This window comes from Medicago truncatula, chromosome 7 (genome assembly GCF_003473485.1).
Source record: "Medicago truncatula cultivar Jemalong A17 chromosome 7, MtrunA17r5.0-ANR, whole genome shotgun sequence".
Classification (NCBI taxonomy): domain Eukaryota; kingdom Viridiplantae; phylum Streptophyta; class Magnoliopsida; order Fabales; family Fabaceae; genus Medicago; species Medicago truncatula.
In genome coordinates, this window is record NC_053048.1 from 2,240,124 (window position 1) to 2,254,867 (window position 14,744).

The 14,744-nt window shown below is 32.8% G+C and overlaps 2 protein-coding genes across 3 annotated transcripts; one reads left to right on the top strand and one right to left on the bottom strand.

Moving 5' to 3' along the window:
• The first annotated feature begins 3,532 nt into the window (after positions 1 to 3,532).
• Positions 3,533 to 8,294, top strand: LOC11415199 (probable serine/threonine-protein kinase PIX7). Of its 2 annotated transcripts, none has more exons than XM_024770547.2 (6): positions 3,533 to 4,311; positions 5,220 to 5,554; positions 5,659 to 5,794; positions 6,444 to 6,583; positions 6,673 to 6,796; positions 7,434 to 8,294. In XM_024770547.2, the coding sequence occupies exons 1-6, from the start codon at positions 4,122 to 4,124 to the stop codon at positions 7,943 to 7,945; spliced, it is 1,437 nt and encodes a 478-aa protein (XP_024626315.1). In that variant the 5' UTR covers positions 3,533 to 4,121; the 3' UTR covers positions 7,946 to 8,294. The 2 variants fall into 2 exon arrangements, with proteins under 2 accessions (XP_024626315.1, XP_003621108.2); XM_003621060.3 differs by having other exon boundaries at positions 4,122 to 4,311; positions 6,447 to 6,583.
• Positions 8,295 to 9,996: 1,702 nt separating this feature from the next.
• LOC11422377 (outer plastidial membrane protein porin) lies at positions 9,997 to 14,744 on the bottom strand. Its single transcript, XM_003621061.4, has 6 exons — positions 14,578 to 14,744; positions 14,075 to 14,142; positions 11,975 to 12,085; positions 11,510 to 11,596; positions 11,140 to 11,348; positions 9,997 to 10,626 (listed from the first exon to the last, which is right to left on the bottom strand). Exons 1-6 carry the CDS (start codon positions 14,627 to 14,629, stop codon positions 10,320 to 10,322), a joined length of 834 nt encoding a protein of 277 aa, XP_003621109.1. The 5' UTR covers positions 14,630 to 14,744; the 3' UTR covers positions 9,997 to 10,319.

Genomic DNA, 14,744 nt, shown 5'->3' on the forward strand with positions numbered 1-14,744 from the left:
ATTGAATGTATAAAGAAGTTTATTAGTAACAACTCAACTTGCATTGGTGCAGACACATATATGAAAGTTGATCATGTTAGAACGATAATGTAAGGATGAGGAGTTGCAGTGATTAAAAATTGAAACCACGGATATACATATTTTTGGGCACTTCTCACAAAATGAGATTGAAGGAGGAGTTCACTACGTATATCAATTATGAAATTCTTAGAAATCTGATTCATTGAATTTGAAGCTTGAGAGTTTGGAAATGAGAGAGAATTCTCAAAAGGAATCATATTGAAAAGATGACAAATGATACCATAAGAGCATCCATAATGGGGGAGTTTTAAACATTTAAGACTTGGTACCTATTAGATACCTCCGTTGGGAAGAAAAATTGTTGGGATCTTATAAGACTCATGGTTTTACTTAAGACCTTCAATCTTAAGTGGGACACATACTTTTTTAATATTAAAAAATTGAAATGTAATGGTATAAAATTATTGATAGTTGATTAACGGGTTCCATTTAAGAAATTTGTGTGAGATCTGGGTTAGAGGGATTGAGTACTTATTAAGTACTACTATTAAAAAATTGAGCAATGTTATTTGAACAACCATTTTATGTGACAACTTGTTGGACAACCACATTATACAAAGAAATTTAGGTAGTGGCACAAATATCAAAGCAATAGAGAGAGAGAGAGAGAGAGAGAGAGAGAGAGAGAAAGTAGAAGAACAATGTGTGTATGAGAGAGAAAGTTGTCACAAAAGTTGTCAAAAAGTGGTTGTTCAAATATCATTTCTCTAAAAATTATAAATTAAGTTTAATTTGGTCTATAGAGGTGTCATTTCTTCATAAGATGGTTTGTGCATTGTTGGCTGCGGTACTTTAGAATCAGCGCAACACTTGTTATTATCTTGCTCCACTTTTGCTTCTTTATGGCCCATGGTCCGCAATTGGATAGGTTTTTTCGGAGCAGACTCTAATGTCTTGTTTGATCATTTTGTCTAGTTTGTTCATTCTACATGTGGTAGTAAGGCTAGAAAGTCTTTTCTTCAGCTAACTTGGTTTCTTTGTGCCTGAGTTTTATGGACTGAATGTAACAATATGTTGTTTAATAATTCTAGTACTCCTATGCCTAGGTTGCTGGACAAAGTGAAATACTTGTCTTTTGGCTGGCTGAAAGCTAAAAAAGCCACCTTTTCGTTTGATATTGATAGGTGGTGGTCAAACCCTTTCCAATGTTTCAGTATAGGCTAATTGATTGTTCTTGTTGTACAAACTGTTGTTTCTTGAGGAGTTTCAGTGGCACGCCTTGTGCTATTGAGATTCTTGTGTTTGTTAATATAATTCTATTCTTGATTGTTAAAAAAAAATAAAAATGATGTGTATACATGAGACCCATTTAACTACTCAAAAATAACTAAATTCTAACTTAACTCGAACAAACTAATAGAATTTTATATATTTTAACATCCATAACCCAGGTGTTTGAAAGAGAAATCATTACACAAGGAAATGAACATAGCAATCCCTTACAATTATGAAATTTGAAATAGAATTAGAACTCACTAACCTTAATAGACATTAGCATTTCCTTGACTTCGTCTCTTTTTTGTTTCGATTTCTTCTTGGTTCATTTGTACTCATCACCCTTTTCATAACCCAACACTAACATTAGCGGCTTTCTATCACCACCATGATGATATTACTCTAATAAAAGGTAAATCCGATCTTCGATGCGTGTTACGCAACCAATTATATCATCTCTAACTTTTCATTTCTCTTATGTGAAAAAGTATTTCACCGTATCTACTTCATTATCACCAAAGTTTGAAACACCGAAATCAACAATGTTATCTTTAAAATCAACTTTTAGTTTCAAATCAACTAAAGCTTCTAAAATGTTTGGTTTCAATTCAACATAAGTTTCAACAATAGATGGTTTGAATTCACTGGAAGAATCAACAACAAAGCTTCAACAATAGATGGTTTGAATTCACCGGAAGAATCAACAACATTTAGTTTAGACTCTACATAATCATTTACCGGATGTTCAACCGTCACTACAAGTATATAAAAAACCATAGTATTCTCTAAAAAAAAATAAAAAATAAATAGTAAAACACTAAAGTATAAAATAATAAAGCCAACTAATGAAGCACGGATGACGGAGGGAAAAAATACATGCACTCTCATGATTGCAAGTTAGAACCTAATCTTGTTTCCAGAATTGGTCCATAACTCCAAATAGGTTTGTCGTGACAAGTTCAAAAAAAATCCACATGCTTCACAACAAATGAATGTTAAAACTCTTTAGCATCCTTATTTGATGATTTTAGACACACTATTTTAAAAAAGAAATTGAAACATTGGGAGGAATGGATGGAACAAGTGACTTGGTGCAGATATATGGTAAAAAGGTATTGATTTGTAACTCATGATTGCAAGCAAACGGGAAATAGGATATAATGGAGGTATTTTTTAGTAATTGAAGGTGCATGTAAGCATTTAGAGATGCTTAAAGAGCAATTTCCTTTTATCTTGTATCACGGTCCAATGGTAAGAAAGCACAACCGCAAATAAGGCCCAATGACATTATGTGACTATGGATAAAGGTTTAACATTTATGATTAGACGATTACTTTTCCCGACAAATCAGTTCTCACGCGACCTATTTTCTTATGAATCTACTCTTGATTCAGATTATATAATATGTATGTTTTATGTAGTAATTTTCATATTATAAAATCCAAAATTTGCAAACTCGATAAGCAATAATCGGAATCCGTCCCATTTTAGCAGTTTTGATCTTTGTTTTTAAAAACAATAAAAAAAGATTAATAAATGATAAAAACAAGTCAAATAAAATCATAAAAATACCGCCGAAAAATCTAAAAATCAAATAAAGCAAATGCAAATCTTTTTAGATTTTTCTGAGAATATGAAGAAAAAAAAATGGGTATAAACGATGGAATTTCGGATATTGAGCGGTGAAATCTCGTAAGAAGTCCCCTTTATAGTAGTCATGATCCTTGATTTGTTTATGATTTTCTGAGCAAGTTTCAGAATAATTCGATCAGATAGCCTGAAAATCGGATTTTCGACTAGGACTCAATGGGAACAAAAGAAGAGGAGTTATGATGGTTAATATAATTCTTAAACTCACTATCCTTGTCTCAAATAGACTAAGTCTTTATGCTGAGATTTTATAATCTAAAAAAGAAAAGAAAAAAGTGTTGTTATATAGGGTTTTTGGATTTTAAAATCCCAATATATTGTGTTTCGATTGTATAATCTGAATAGGTGAAAAACTCATTTCCCACTCAAAAACAAGTGGGAAACTTAATTCGGTTCTTAAAAAAAACATTATTATGGATGGATAGATTGAAGATTGTAAAACAGGATAAGTAGCTAGCAAAACTATGCATATATCAATCAATTTATCAAATAATATAACACATGATTTTCATTTAATAATTTCATTTTTAAATAGCAAAAAATAAAAATAATATTATCTTCTTCAAAGTGCAAAAATGAAAGTCAAACAATTAAGAAGAAAGTAGCAACAACAAGTGCTCTTCTCACAGAAAAGCAAAGGCATTATGGCTGTCCTTTTCTCTCTCTTGCCCGTCCTGCCCGGTTTCTTCCTTCCACATTTCATGCCTGCCCGTCCTGCCCGTTGTTGAAAAAAACCTCTCTTTCACATGCAAATGCAAACTCAATCTCTCTCTTTCCCACATACACCTCCTTTGGACTCAATTTCCTCAACTGGCTTGTCTTTGTTTTGTGTACTTGTGTTGATCCTTTTGTTGTTTCATTCAAAACTATGATGTTTTTGTTCTTTTTAATGATGTTTCTAAATTTCTAAATTTTATAGCTTTCAATTATTGCTATTTAGGTTTCTTGAAGGGTGTGTTTTTTATTTTTGTCTTTATTTATAACCATTTTCTAAATTTTGAATTTTTATGGTTATGATCATAGTTTTCACAGCCTTAAATTATTGGAATTGAGATTTCTTGAAGTGGGTGTTTTTTTATTTTTGTCTTATTTCATAATCCAAGTCTAAAGTTTGAAACTTTATGGTAAAATTTTGAATATGTAAAAAAAATTAAAAATTTAAGAGTTTTTGGAAGATGGGGTTTAGGAATAATGCAATTCAAGCAGGGAGTTTGGATGTGGGAGGGAAGTCAAAGGGAAAGATGAAGAAGGATTGTGATGAGAAAGAAATTGGTTGTTGTGTTAAATTTAGTTGCTTTGGAAAGTGTATACCTTCAAGATTAAAGGTTGATAGTTCCAAAAGTGGTACCACAAGTGCTCATAATGGTAATTTTGTTTTCTTTTATGCATGTTTGTTTAGTTCTGGAAATAATCTGTTTGATAGTAATGTTACGTAGAATTAGAAAGATTTCTTTTTAGACCAGTTTCGATTGGCTTATTTGAGCTTACTGGTAATTATTAGCATAAGCAGTTGTGACAACAACAACTAGCATAGGTTTACATGTTAGTTTCAGCTTATTTCCATAAGCTCTCTAAGATAGTTTATGAAAGAGTTTGTAGCTTATATGAAAACAATTTGACATTATTTAATATTTTGGCATAGAAATAGCTTATACATAATAAGTGATTATGCTATAGGCACTTGTATGATAAGCACCTATGCTATAAGCACTTAATTAAGCTTTTTATCCAAACAGAGCCTATGATATTTACTCTTAGGTTCTGTCCATCTATTTTTTATCTCTGAACTGCTAATTTTAGTTTTAAGATACGATATAGGTTTCGAGTTAATTGAAAATATTCAAAAAAAATTATTGTAATTTTACAACTAAAGGAAGTTGGAGGTTTTGTTTGAAAACAATTGAGTTACAAACCAATGATCTGTTGTGCATTACCATTGCTAGCTGCATAATCTCTTCACAAGTGTTAGCAATAGCTAGCTGCATAATCTCTTCACAAGTGTTAGCAATAGCAATAATCGCTTATAGAATAAGCATTTATCGTATAAATGCTTATGTATAATTTATTTCTATAACAAAAGATAAAATCAAATTGTTTAACTATAAACTATAAATTGTTTTTATCGGTTATCTTGAAGTGATTATGGAAATAAATTGAAGACAGTTGATGGACAAGTCATAAGTTGTTTCTAGCATATGTCAGGATCATCTGATCTAAGTATATTTTTAATTTCTTTAGTCGCTTAATTGACCATAATAAGTTTTTTTTATTAGTGGAAAACGCATCTGCGTATGAGAGAAGCAAAAAGGATAGAAGTGCTCCTCCAGGATCCTCTACAACTAGTAATGCAGAAAGTATTCCTTCCACTCCAATGTTCAGCGAAGAGTTGAAGGTTTCTTCTGATTTGAGAAAGTTCACATTCAATGAGCTAAAGATGGCAACTAGGAATTTCCGACCCGAGAGTCTTCTTGGTGAGGGAGGATTCGGTTGTGTATTCAAAGGTTGGATTGAGGAGAATGGAACTGCACCAGTGAAACCAGGTACTGGACTTACCGTCGCGGTCAAGACCCTCAACCATGATGGACTTCAAGGTCACAAAGAGTGGCTTGTACGAACGAGACTTAAAACCCCTTATTCTTGACTTTATTTTTTCCTTCGATGAATTTCATTTACATTTCCTTATTCTAAGTTTTTATCTGTTTCCCTTTTCAGGCTGAGTTAAACATTCTCGGTGATATCGTCCACCCAAATTTGGTCAAATTAATTGGCTTCTGTATTGAAGATGATCAAAGATTATTGGTTTATCAGTTTATGCCGCGTGGAAGTTTGGAAAACCATCTTTTCAGAAGTAAGATAACCTGTTTTACTTCTATTGCATGCCTTCACTACTATATTTATTTTGCGTGTATGCAATCCCTTTTCATTGCAGCAAATTTGAAGGTTTTTGACACACATTAAAACTTAATTTATGACACTGCATTTGATATAAAGTTAAGTTGAAAATATGCTTGATTATTGCTGTATCTAGGTATCTACCACTTTCCTCGATACAAACATTAATGATGCATTCCCTATCCAATGCACTACCATGATTTTGATACAGAATTTAATTCACAACTAACTCTTAGGGTCCTAGGTTGTTATCAGATTTAGATTGCCTGCAGTCACGATCTCATGCGTTTACACAGTTAGCAAAGCATATTTTAACTTTTTTTTAACACTTTAAAATACCGAGCTTAAAATCTGGACTGTCTAGTCTATAGATCCAACTGCCACGGATATATTCTGTGTGAATGCATAGGATTTGTGACCACAGCAAATTCAATCAGTTGTTATAGGGTTCATACGCTTCCATATTTCAAGAAAACAAAAACTAAAATTAAATGAATTTCTTCCTAAGATGCATTGTTTTTTCTACTTTGCACTAATCTATTATAAATTGATATGCACGCATGAGGAAATTTATTGTTTTCTGGTAACAACCATGAATTGTGCAGAAGGGTCGTTGCCTCTTCCTTGGTCAATCAGAATGAAAATTGCACTTGGTGCAGCAAAAGGTCTAAATTTTCTCCACGAAGAAGCTCAGAGACCTATAATCTATCGTGATTTCAAGACTTCTAATATTCTATTAGATGCGGTACGTGAGTTCTTATGGCAAAAGGTTTTTTTAATTATTTTCTGTTCTTCCTCCAACTTCACAACATAAAATGCAAAATCGTTTTTTAGGAATACAATGCAAAGCTATCGGATTTTGGACTTGCCAAAGATGGTCCTCAAGGGGAAAATACACACATATCGACAAGAGTTATGGGAACATATGGTTATGCAGCTCCTGAATATGTGATGACTGGTTAGTTTGCTTTCTTGATTTTTTGTTGCACGAATTTTAAACTTAGCTTAAATTGACATCTAGGTCATGATATTATGAATACAATATTTAATATGTAACTGGTTGCTTTTATTGCATTAATATGATTTTAAGCTAAAGTTATGCTTGTTATAAGTTCTATATGGCCTGTCATAAATTTAAGCCTTTTTTCCATTGTACAAATTTAAGGTTTTGTTTGCATATAAGGACTTGACATGATAAATGGTAAATATTTGCAAATTGCAAATTGTTTTATACATTCGTGAACCTAGTTGCAGTAGTTAGAAGAACTTTCCCTAGTAAAACAAATCCAAACATTGAAACGATCCTGTTCCAATTAATTACAGTGTCACTTTGTTTCCTATTTCCGAAGATTTGTGCATTGTTTTAATTTTGACGTACAAAGCTTTGGTAATATAAGTCGGAGTGAAAACAATGTGACATTTTTGTAATTATTAATGAAAACATAACATTGTTTTCAAACAAAAACAAGCTCATACATTGACTCTTTAGATACAAAGTGATTCATTTGCCTTCATTCTACAACTCAAACTTTTATTTGTTGCATTGTTACACGCTATCAGTTTTAGTTTTGACTTGAGCTGATGATTCTGGTTAGGTCATTTGACATCAAAGAGCGACGTCTATAGTTTTGGAGTAGTACTACTTGAAATGCTCACCGGACGGCGAGCTGTTGATAAAAATAGACCAAACGGTGAACACAATCTTGTGGAGTGGGCGAGACCTGTACTTGGAGAACGAAGATTGTTATTCCAGATAATTGATCCTCGTCTTGAAGGTCACTTCTCGGTCAAAGGGGCACAGAAATCCGCCCAACTAGCTGCCCAATGCCTTAACCGTGATCCGAAAGCTAGACCTATGATGAGTGAAGTTGTTCAAGCTCTAAAGCCTTTGCAAAACCTCAAAGATATGGCTATCGCGTCATATCACTTTCAAGTTGTGCGAGTAGATCGTACAATGTCGATGCCGAATTCTAAAAATGGCACACAAACACAGGTAGCATCTTTATCAAAGAAGGGTCAACCTATGAGGATCTTGTCAAGTCCAAATGGTCAACATGGTTCTCCGTATCGTCATTATATCAAGTCACCAAAACCTAAAAATGGATAAGAATCGTGATTTTCACTTGTTAATTCGCTTCTCTATTCATTTGGTTTTCTCAACTGAGCCATTAGCTGAACAGAAATCATTAAGTTATATATGTTGTTATTGTGAATTTGTATACATTTTCCACCATTTCATAGAGCTTCTTTCCTTTTCAGAGTGTATTTTTTGTAAAGAAAACAAGTGGTGGTGTTAGCTCATGTTATTATTATTCATAGATATTTACATACTTGTTGGTCAATGTACTCATCAGTAAATACTTATATCAATGTAATCAAATGTTATACTTGTAAGAGAAACATGCTAGAGCCTAGACCTAGCTTTGAATGACTTTAAATTTCTGGATTTAATCCTATTTATTAGCACAATTTTGCACACCCAAATGGTTAAGTTATCTATATGTTACTGAGGCATGTATTGAATATTGCAAGTTTGAGGCTATGATTATTAAAAATGAATTACAATAATAAGTTGTTTGGGTAATAGCTTTTCATATAAGTGAAACTTCTTTTTGAACAAATATAAGTGAAACTTAGTTTTCCATTACCAAAGTATGTGCTTTGACATTTATATTGTAAATAATAAAAATTTCCTTTTGACTCAAATATTAAATGTCAAGTCATTTGGTGGTTGATTACATTGAATTAACATTCTATTTGGTTTTGTAAAGAAAAAAAAATCAAATACTACGTTTTTTTTGTGGTGTTTGATGGTCTCATTTTGGTAACAAAACAAGACTTTGTCTAATATGTAAAATGTTCTTGCACCATGCATAAAGGTCCTTTTCATCATTGAATCAATAAATCACATCATATCTAATCTATTTTAATGGTGAAATTTATTGATTGAATGTTGAAAATTAATTTGCGCATGATACAAGACTTATCTCACTTGTGCACCATATAATTAACTTGTTGGACAATTCTATACAGCTCAACCAAAAAGTTGAATTGCCAAGTCAAGTTAATTGTTTGACACGTAGGATGTCTTCAAGTGTAAGTTGTTTATCCTATATCGACTATAAATAAGTTAAATGTTGGATATATAAGAGAGGTTTTCCGAACACCTCAATAGCATACACCTCGATAGTGATGTTGGTAGGTACGGAAAAACAACCGTCTCTTTTATCTAGCCAGAGTTGGTAACTATGACTGAGTAGCAGAATTTCATGTTTCAACTACTATTTGTTTATATACAGTTTTCATCATTAAGTTGATGATAGTCTCATCGCAAGTTGCATGTCAGTAACATTATGAAAGCCTTGTGAAAGGTCGGTGAAGTATGTATCTTGCAACAGCTCAAGGAAATCTCTCTGGTCCAATTGGTTTTGGTTTCATAGTTTAGCAGAATTTAGTCAAGATTTCATGCAAAATTACACGTGTAAAAAAAACATAAATAAAGGTGTAAAATCTCATCATGTGCCATTACACTGAACTCTTCTGTGAAGAAATATATAGACTAAAACACCTCATTTCCACTTCCTTGTTGTCTAGAGATGAATTTTGTTCCTTTTTTTTTTTTTTTTTTTATGATGGTTGTCCTTTTGACGCTCCAAAAATACGTAAACCGATCAAGAAATAACTCCTAAACAGTTTTTATTGTGTTTTTGAAAGCTACTGGAGATAACTCCTGAAATTTGTTTATTGGGATAAAGAGCAAATAGGGGAACCAAAATAGCAACCATCTTCTCCAATATATCCAAGTTCTTTCTTCCATCAAAGCCAATCCCCGGGGCCACTCTCAACCATAGTCTTCAGGCAGAACAATCAAAACAAAAAATAATTCGTTTTCTAAACATCACAAAAACTGATATTATCAGTTCATTTTCCTTCTATACTTGAAAAAGTTCTAAGAAATTGATTAAATAGTTTTGTAAATACTTGATCATCAAACAAATAGTTCTATAGATTATGTGAATCTAAAATTCCAACAGAAGTAAATAACTTCTTTGACAGAATACAAGTAGAAAATTCAATGGACATTGTATAACATTTCCAACCTTGGTTCAAACACAGCACACACATTTATATGATTCACAGAAACATGATTCTTGGGAATGAAAATAAAACTCCACTTCAAAAGCTCACAAAAGTATTAATCGCAAAAAATTACCAGTCGTACAAGAAAATTTAAAATTTCGCTGTCAAAACTCAAAGAGTATCATTTCTAGGTTCAATAAAAGAGACTTGTTGAGCCTCTGGCCATTTAAGAGTAACATTTGGTTCATAAAAACCTACTTTATTTCTACAAGGTTGAATTGCACAACTGCAAATAAAACACCTTGAAAACTTCTTATCCAAGAAGAGAATCAACATCAAACTGACAAACTATGTGCTTCCTAAAGCCTACCTCAATTTCATGACAAGATGGATCAAAACTATCAGGGTTTGAGAACCAAACTTAATCCAACCTTAGCACTCTTTTCAATGGCCTTGGTGTCTAGCTCAGTAGAAATGGTGATGAGTGATTTAGGACGCCACTCGTGCTGGATAAGGGCACTTGCCTTGGCTGAGTTGGTGATGCGACCCTTCAATGTTGTCAATGGATCCAATGCATGTTGGACACCAAGTGTGAAGTTGTTCTCTCTAGTTGAGAATCTGTGACCCATGTCAACACCAACAGCAGTGTTGGTCACGGGGTTAATAACATGATAGTATGAAGCATTCAACACATCACCTTTCTCATTCCTGCACACGAGCAAATCATATCAAAATGCATCCAACACAAAAATAAAACATTGTTAAGAGTTTGAACAGTGTGTACAAAAACAGGTATACTTAAGGGAACAACCCATACTATCATCCAACACAAAAACAAAACATTGGAAAGAGTTTGAACAGTGTGTACAAAAATAGGTATACTTATGGGGGGAATCTAACAAAAACAATAAGATAAAGAACTCCTAGGTTAAACACGCATTATTGTCAATTGTGGAAAATAGCAATTTGTTAAAACTCGTCTATGTTACAGTACTATTAGCCTCTATTTGACAACACTTCGCATTAGATAGCATGTTGCGGAATAATAGAGATTATTTCGAATTCTGCTATGCTAAAGTGTTGTTATAGCTGCTGTGTCAATAGATTAATTTGAACAGTAGAACTATCATATGCAATGGCCAACATTCATGTTATTGAGTGAAATAAATGAAAATAAGTTAACTGGAAATACTCCAGCTCAGAGAAGCAACAGTTACTCACAGAGTCAATGCTCCAAGCAAGTCATCTTTGATAAAGCTCACTCCAACATTAGATTTTGTTAGCTCCCTAAGTTTGGTATCATAAGAAATATCACCACCAAATGCAAGAGCATTAGTTCCAAAAACACCAGATAAGTTGACAACTGGGTTTGCTTTCAACCCAATGTTGCCACTTATTCCAGCATAGTCATGCAAGTATTGTAGTTCCACCTGTTCCATAAAACAGAACAAACAATTTAACAGCCATGGAGTAAGAGGAAGAGATCTGCTATGTAGACAATTTTAATAAGAATGTTTTCTCAAACTATGAAATTTTCAATATAGATAACTAGTTTTGAAAACTTATGATGTAAAATGGTTAACTATCTTACCTTCCCAGATGCTGGATCAGGAACTTTGCAGCTTATGATAGCCTTCACACCAGGAGCAGGTTCGGTGACAGTGATAGTTGTGAAAAGCTGGAATTTACAAGCATTTATCACACTTCAGTGAAAAGATAATAGGAATATGGAGGTCATAAATAAGTCAGAATAACTTGAGATAAAATTAAGTTTAACTGCTAAAAGTACAAGACCTTCGGTCTAGTTTTAGCATGTAAAGGAAAAACCGGTTGAAACAAAAGAAACAAGATGTTTTCAAATTAAGTAGTACTTTTATATGTGTGTGTGTGTGGCAAGATGTCAAAGGTAATAATTTTACATGCAATCATAAAAAATGATTAAACCAATAAACACATTCCAAGAGTGGTAAGATAAAAATCAATAACAATAATTAGTTTGACAATTCTGTACGAGGCATGCAAATCATAAATATCAAAACAATAATGCGAAACTCACATTAGACTCTGTGTCTACTTTGATATCAGCAGTGTAGTTTTTGTTCTTCAACTGGGTATTAACATCGCCCACAAACAGTTCACCTTTCTTTGTACCAGATGATGTGATAGCCTATAGCATAATACACAAAGTGAGTATAAGACATAAATTATTTATTGCTAAACAGAGGTTTTAACTCATGTAATGCAACTTATACATTACATAAACTTATCCGTTACGTAAACTTCAAACTAAACATTCTTATTGCAAAGTATGGGATACAGGTTAGGAAGACAAGGCAGAGCAGCCACACTTAAAAGTGATATGAATACAGTGTGGCCACTACAATGAAGATAGTGTTTGTAATGAAAATACGATAACAATCCAAAACAATTAAACATGCATCCAAAATCTCAATAAACTTAAAACCTTATTCCATCAACAAGTGGACAATAAACAGAGTTCAAAGTCAAAATTACAGAGCGTTTATCAACTAAATTTGTCAAAGTGTACTATAAAAGTTAATATACCAATAACAAATGTCTATGAAGCATTGCCAAACACAGAAAATTATGCAAAAAAGGACAGTGTTTTCTATAGAAGTTAATCTATCAAGAGGGATACAAAGATCAATCACCAAAAGCGAAAGGAAATCAATGCAAATTACAAGAGGCACAAAAAGGCGTCAGGGACACTATACAAATGCAAAACCCAGCGCCAAAATGGTAGGCAGGGGGGGGGGACACTGCTGGGAAATCAAATAGAATCTACTTTATAAGTGCAACAATGACAGGCGGGCCAAGGGGAAGTTAGATGCGTTCAAAACAGAGGGGTCGTGAAAATGAAATGAAATAGAAAAACCTAGAGTGAAGGCTAGGTTGGCTGCACTAAAACATGATAAATAAAACAACAAACTATAGCTAAAAATGAAGACCTGAACTTGCAATTTTGTACTGCAAGCCAAGCTATATTTGAGCAAAATTTAATAGCATAGCTTCCTATGTGCAGAGCACACAAGCACCAGCTCACTCTAAAACAGAGCACCTGGGGATCCATTGCAGGGCCGGCCAAATAATAAATAAAGCAAATTTTGATATTTGAAACCTTTTTGGTTTAAAAAAAATAAATGAAAAATAAATTTTTGTTCGTAGGCCTAAAGCGAGGACTTTAGTGACCTTACCCTAGGGCTGGCCCTGATCCGTTGAACTACACTCTACTTGGATGCCACTGTTCTCACTCTATCTACTATTAGATATAGAATACACAAACTTGATAGTAGTAATAGTATACACAAACAAGACTTTGCATTTACATTACAAACATATAACAAATCATGAAAATCTACTTGTAAAATCCAAAAATGGTTATAACATAACCCAAGTTTAGTTTATACTAGGTTATAAAATAAAATAAAATGACGTAAACTAAATTGCATCCAGTATCTCATTTCCATCATGCAACTAAAAAAACATTTAGGGAAAAGGTAGCACATAGTCACATACAAAACTACAATCCATTTTTTATCTGAACAAAAAAACTACAATCTATTCAACAAATGAGTAAAAAACAAAAATGAGAACAAAAAGTAGAGAAAACCTCAGCAAAGCACAAAAAACAACACAAACATAAGCCATATTTCCCATTTTAAAGAATATAACATGCTTGTTTTGATCCTTTTCAACAAAAGAAAAACATACAATCAAAATGCCACTGAGGAAGCACACAAATCTTCCAATTAAAATAACATTTAGATAAAACAGAGCTCATTTCAAACTACAATCCATTCAGCAAATAACTAAAAACAAAAACTGCAATCAAAAAGTAAAATACCACATAAACACACCAAAGGAACAGAAACATAATCCATTTCTTTCATTTTCAAATAACAACATAGCATGCTTATTTGAATTCTTTTAAAAAACCATATAATCAAAATGCAACTGAGGAGACACATAAATCTACAAACTAAACAATCCTGTTTTCTTCAGCTAGCTCTTTGATTTTACCAACATCATCATCGTTATTGTTACTATTAACATATACAAATAGCAAAGAAAACCCAATTACAAGCTAAACACTGAAAAACAAAATTTAAAAACAAAAATAAAAAATTCAACTTACAACTCCAGTGGGTGAGTAGGTAGAAACAGTGAACTTCTGGTCACTGTTGTAGTCCTTGAACAACAGATCTACACAAAACAAACAAAACCCATCAAAAAAAATTATCAAACAACACCAATTAACCATACATAAAGTAAAAACCCCCCAAAAAAATCAAAGCTTTCCAACAATACCCATAACAAAATTCATCAAAATAACATGACTTAACCATACATGAAGAAAAAATCGAAAATTTCCAACAAAACAAACAAAACCCATTTCAAATTTCATGAAAAGAACATTGATTAACCATACATAGACGGAAACAAAATTTCAAAAAAACAAATACAACCCATTACAAATTTCATCAAAGAAAACCCCCAAAACAAAACGAAAATTTTCAACAAAACAAACAAAACCCATTACAGATTTCATCAAAACAACATCAATTAACCAAAAAAAAAAACCCAAAAGAAAATAAAAAAAATCCAACAAAAACCCATTGATTGAGAGAGAGAAGCTACCTCTGGCTTTCTTGCCGATGTCAGTGTAGAGACCGGGACCCTTAGCAGCCATAGCTAGATTCGGTGGAAACGAAGATTCTTGAAGCTGAGTTTTGTGTGATGAAACGAGTGTGAGTGAAATGAATGAAACCCGAACCCTAATTTATTTCTAACCTTTCTTTTTGGAC

Bases quoted from the DNA above. Each gene is read 5' to 3' on its own strand.
- LOC11415199 (XM_024770547.2), top strand. From the start codon at position 4,122: ATGGGGTTTAGGAATAATGCAATTCAAGCAGGGAGTTTGGATGTGGGA. The intron at 4,312-5,219 runs GTAATTTTGTTT...TTTTTTTATTAG, and splicing joins TACCACAAGTGCTCATAATG to TGGAAAACGCATCTGCGTAT. The intron at 5,555-5,658 runs GTACGAACGAGA...TTCCCTTTTCAG, and splicing joins AAGGTCACAAAGAGTGGCTT to GCTGAGTTAAACATTCTCGG.
- LOC11422377 (XM_003621061.4), bottom strand. From the start codon at position 14,629: ATGGCTGCTAAGGGTCCCGGTCTCTACACTGACATCGGCAAGAAAGCC. The intron at 11,597-11,974 runs GTGAGTTTCGCA...TGTAAATTCCAG, and splicing joins AAGTAGACACAGAGTCTAAT to CTTTTCACAACTATCACTGT. The intron at 10,627-11,139 runs GTGAGTAACTGT...GCTCGTGTGCAG, and splicing joins TTGCTTGGAGCATTGACTCT to GAATGAGAAAGGTGATGTGT.